Source organism: Myotis brandtii, unplaced genomic scaffold (assembly GCF_000412655.1).
Source record: "Myotis brandtii unplaced genomic scaffold, ASM41265v1 scaffold334, whole genome shotgun sequence".
In the NCBI taxonomy this organism is placed as follows: Eukaryota; Metazoa; Chordata; class Mammalia; order Chiroptera; family Vespertilionidae; genus Myotis; species Myotis brandtii.
In genome coordinates this window covers 175,016-179,042 of record NW_005362885.1, presented here as the reverse complement: position 1 = coordinate 179,042, position 4,027 = coordinate 175,016, and the positions used below count along the sequence as shown (strand labels likewise).

Sequence of the window (4,027 nt, the reverse complement as noted above, 5' to 3'; positions counted from 1 at the left end):
TGTGAGTGAAGTCTGGCCTGGGGAGCCCAGGGCAGTTCGCAGATGCCCACCGTGGTGGGCCCACCATCGGGAGAGGGACCCCTGCGGCTGCACTGACCTGCCTTTCCATTTCTAATGGGATACAGTACTTTTTAAATAAGGAGCCATACTTTTTATTTAAGGTTTGAGAAATGAATGTGGTTTCTAATTGTATCAGACATTAATGTTTTAAAGCTATGACAAAGTTTAAAATTTCTACATTTTGTTTTTCTGTTATTGTAACTGTTCTTTTATCTATTAAACCAGAGGCCCAGTGGAGTCCCTCATCCCGGCCTGCCCCCTCTCACAGTTCAGGAGCCCTCGGGGGATGTCCTACTGACGGCTTATGGGGAGTGGGCCTAAGCTGTAGTCTGGCCTCTCTCTGTGGGAGGCAACCGGCCGATCAGGGAAAGGCACTGCCCCCATCACCCCCTGGCTGCTGCTGCCTCTGGCCTCCCTCTGCAGGAGGCAACCCGACAATCAGGGGAAGGTGATGCCCCCATCACGCCTCTGCTACTGCCACTGCCAGCCGTGAAGCTGCCTGAGCCTCGGCCCTCGCAGCCACTGCAGCTTGCCTGAGCCTCGGGCTGGCCCTGCGCAGCGGTAGCTGCCATCCGCTCCCCCGATGCACCTCCTGGTCAAGTCCCCGCCCACCCACGCGCGCCTGCTGTGCACGCAGCCCCCTGGTGATCACTCGTTGCGGCGTGAGGGCGTCACGGTGTGAGGGCGTGACGACCACATAGGCTTTCATTAGTATAGATTCCAAACAAAAGAGCAGAATCCACACTCTTCTCAATGTGCTCACAAAACATGTCCCAAAACAGACCATATTCTGGGCTATAAAACAAGTCTTGATAAAGTGAAAAGGATTCAGGATATACAAAATATGACCCTCACCACATGGAAGGAAATTAGAAATTATTAACAGAAAGCTCTCTGGAAAATCTCCAAATATTTGGAAATGAAACAACACCCTTCTAACTTACTCATGGTCCAATGAGAAATCAGAAAATATCTTGAATTGAATGAAAATGGAAGCACGACATATGAAATCTGTGGGATGCAGCTAAAGCCGTGCCCAGAGGGAAATTCATAGCAATAAACTCCTATACTAGAAAAGGTCTGAAATAACCTTAGTTTCCACCTTAAGAACTAGAAAAAGGGCATTAAGTTAAACCCAAAGTAAGGAGAAGCAAGGAATAAGACCAAAATAGGAACTAATAAAATAGACAACAGAAAGCAAAGAGTTGGTTGTTTATCAATGAAATTGATAACCTCCAGCCCGAGGAGTCAGGAAGAGAAGAAAAAAGACACACTGATCCACAGTGGGGACCAGCGGCGCCATCACTGCATTCAGGGGAGAAGGGGCACGAACAGGCTTAGGCGAGAAGGCTGGCAACGTCGACGAAACGGACAGCTGCTCAAGAAGAAAGATGGCCGAAGGGGCCTGTGTGTTGCGGGTTACGTTCGATGCCACTCACAGCCTCAGGATGGCGCCTGTGGACACCACGTGTGGCCGGGTGGAGCCAGCCCTCAGGCCCTGTTGGTGGCACCGGAGACCCGGGCTGCCTCTCGGGAAAACACTCCGGCGGTTTCTCGAAAGTTCAAGCACAGACGTGCCGTGCGCTCCAGCGATCCTGGCACATCATCGAAAACACACGCTCACACGAAAGCTGGGCAGGAGCCCTCACAGCAGCCGAACAGTGCGAACACGCCAGCCGTTCCTGGGCGGGCGACAGGCGTGGTGTGCGGACGCCACGGAAGACCACTGGGCAGGAGAGGAAGGAGGTCCACAGGCGTGGCAAGGCGGCGACCCCGGAAGCTCGGTGTGAGTGGACACAGCTGAGCCGAGACGCACCCCACAGGTCACACAGGAAACGCCCAGAGGAGGCAAATCCACAGAGCGGGGTGGGGTGGGGGCCTCGGGCTGCGTGGGGCTGAGGGTGTGGACAGCTGCACGCGGTGGAGGGGCCTTTCTGGGTGAAGGGAAGGGTCTGGGTCGGCACTGTGGTGTGGTGACGGTTGTCCGACTGCAAATTTACTAAAAATCGTGGCGTCGCTGATACAGATGAATTTGATGGTATGTAAATGATGCCACAATAAAGTTGTTAAATAAGCCAATTGTGACTAAATACGTTTGGTGCCTGCTACACCTCGTGGCGTCCTGATGAACGCCTGTTGAGCTCGGCCCACGTGGCTCAGTGGCTGAGCATCGACCAACGAACCAGGAGGTCAGGGTTCGATTCCCAGTCAGTGCACAGGCCCGGGTTGTGGGCTCGATCTCCAGTGTGGGGCGTGCAGGAGGCAGCCGATCCACGATTCTCTCTCATCAATGATGTTTCTCTCTCTCTCCCTTCCTCCCTGAAATCAGTCTATATATATAAAAGCCCAAGCGACCATCCGACCTTTCGACCATCCGACCGGTAGCTATGACGCACACTGACCACCAGGGGGCAGACGCTCGACGCAGGAGCTGCTGAGCTGCGGTGACTTGGCAGCTGTGATTCTTGGGGGCTGGGGGGAAGCTTGTTGAGCTAAGGCAAGTGTGACATCAGGAATCCTGTGCGGTTATTAACGGGTCCTGCTACCACCACCCCCCCCGCCCCGCGGTGTCTCAGGTGGCCGGGGGGGAGGGGGGCCCTCTGTGGGAAGTTGGCCTGTCCCTCCCCGGCCTCACCACTGGGCTGACCGTCCCAGGAAGAGCAGCAGGACGGGCGGTGGGGGGGGAAGTGGCCTGATTCCCTCCCAGGCCGAGGCCTTCCTCCCCTCCTGGCCGGACCGGGCTACGCAGACGCACCCGTACCCGGTGCTGCACCGTCACCGTCCCCTCCCTCTGTGAGTGTGTGACCACCGCACACGGGCATGCATAGCACACATGCTCACACGAGCTCACACATGCTCACACAAGCTCACACACATGCTCACACACATGCCCACACAAGCTCACACGAGCTCACACACGAGCTCACACAAATGCTCACACGAGCTCACACATGCCCACACGAGCTCACACACATGCTCACACAAGCTCACACACATGCTCACACACATGCCCACACAAGCTCACACGAGCTCACACACGAGCTCACACAAATGCTCACACGAGCTCACACATGCCCACACGAGCTCACACACATGCTCACACAAGCTCACACACATGCTCACACGAGCTCACACACGAGCTCACACACATGCTCACACATGCCCACACGAGCTCACACACATACTCACACAAGCTCACACACATGCCCACACGAGCTCACACACATGCGCACACGAGCTCACACACATGCGCACACGAGCTCACACACATGCGCACACGAGCTCACACACATGCGCACACGAGCTCACACACATGCGCACACGAGCTCACACACATGCGCACACGAGCTCACACACATGCGCACACGAGCTCACACACATGCGCACACGAGCTCACACACATGCGCACACGAGCTCACACACATGCGCACACGAGCTCACACACATGCCCACACGAGCTGACACACATGTGCACACGAGCTCACACACATGCTCACACACATGCTCACACGAGCTCACACACAAGCTCACACATGCCCACACGAGCTCACACATGCTCACATGAGCTCACACGAGCTCACACATGCCACCCGGAGGGGCTCCGCCTGCCGGCCACAAGCAGATGCAGAGGCTGAAGCCCCTGACTGGCTGCCTGGGGGGCGGGGGGGCGAGCGTCACTGAGACGTTTGGTGTTTGTGTGTTTTCTCGGCCGTGAGTCTTTGAAGCAGCTCATTCAGAACCACCGGCTTCTACCAAATGGGCCGCAGGGTGTTGCCAAGTGCTGGGGGGGAGCGGGCCGCAGGGTCTGGGCGTGCACACGAGCTCACACACATACTCACACGAGCTCACACGAGCTCACACATGCCCACACGAGCGCACACACATGCTCACACAAGCTCACACACATGCTCACACACATGCCCACACGAGCTCACACACATGCACACACGAGCTCACACACATGCCC

At 56.1% G+C, this 4,027-nt stretch overlaps 1 protein-coding gene across 1 annotated transcript in view; it reads right to left on the bottom strand.

Annotated features, from left to right (window-relative positions):
- Positions 1-1,680: 1,680 nt before the first annotated feature.
- Positions 1,681-4,027, bottom strand: part of MORN1 (MORN repeat containing 1) — a 9,798-nt gene continuing 7,451 nt past the window's right edge. The window contains exon 7 of the mRNA XM_005871307.2: positions 1,681-1,742. Within this exon, the coding sequence (XP_005871369.2) occupies positions 1,681-1,742 (62 nt within the window). The remainder of the gene's footprint in view (positions 1,743-4,027) is intronic.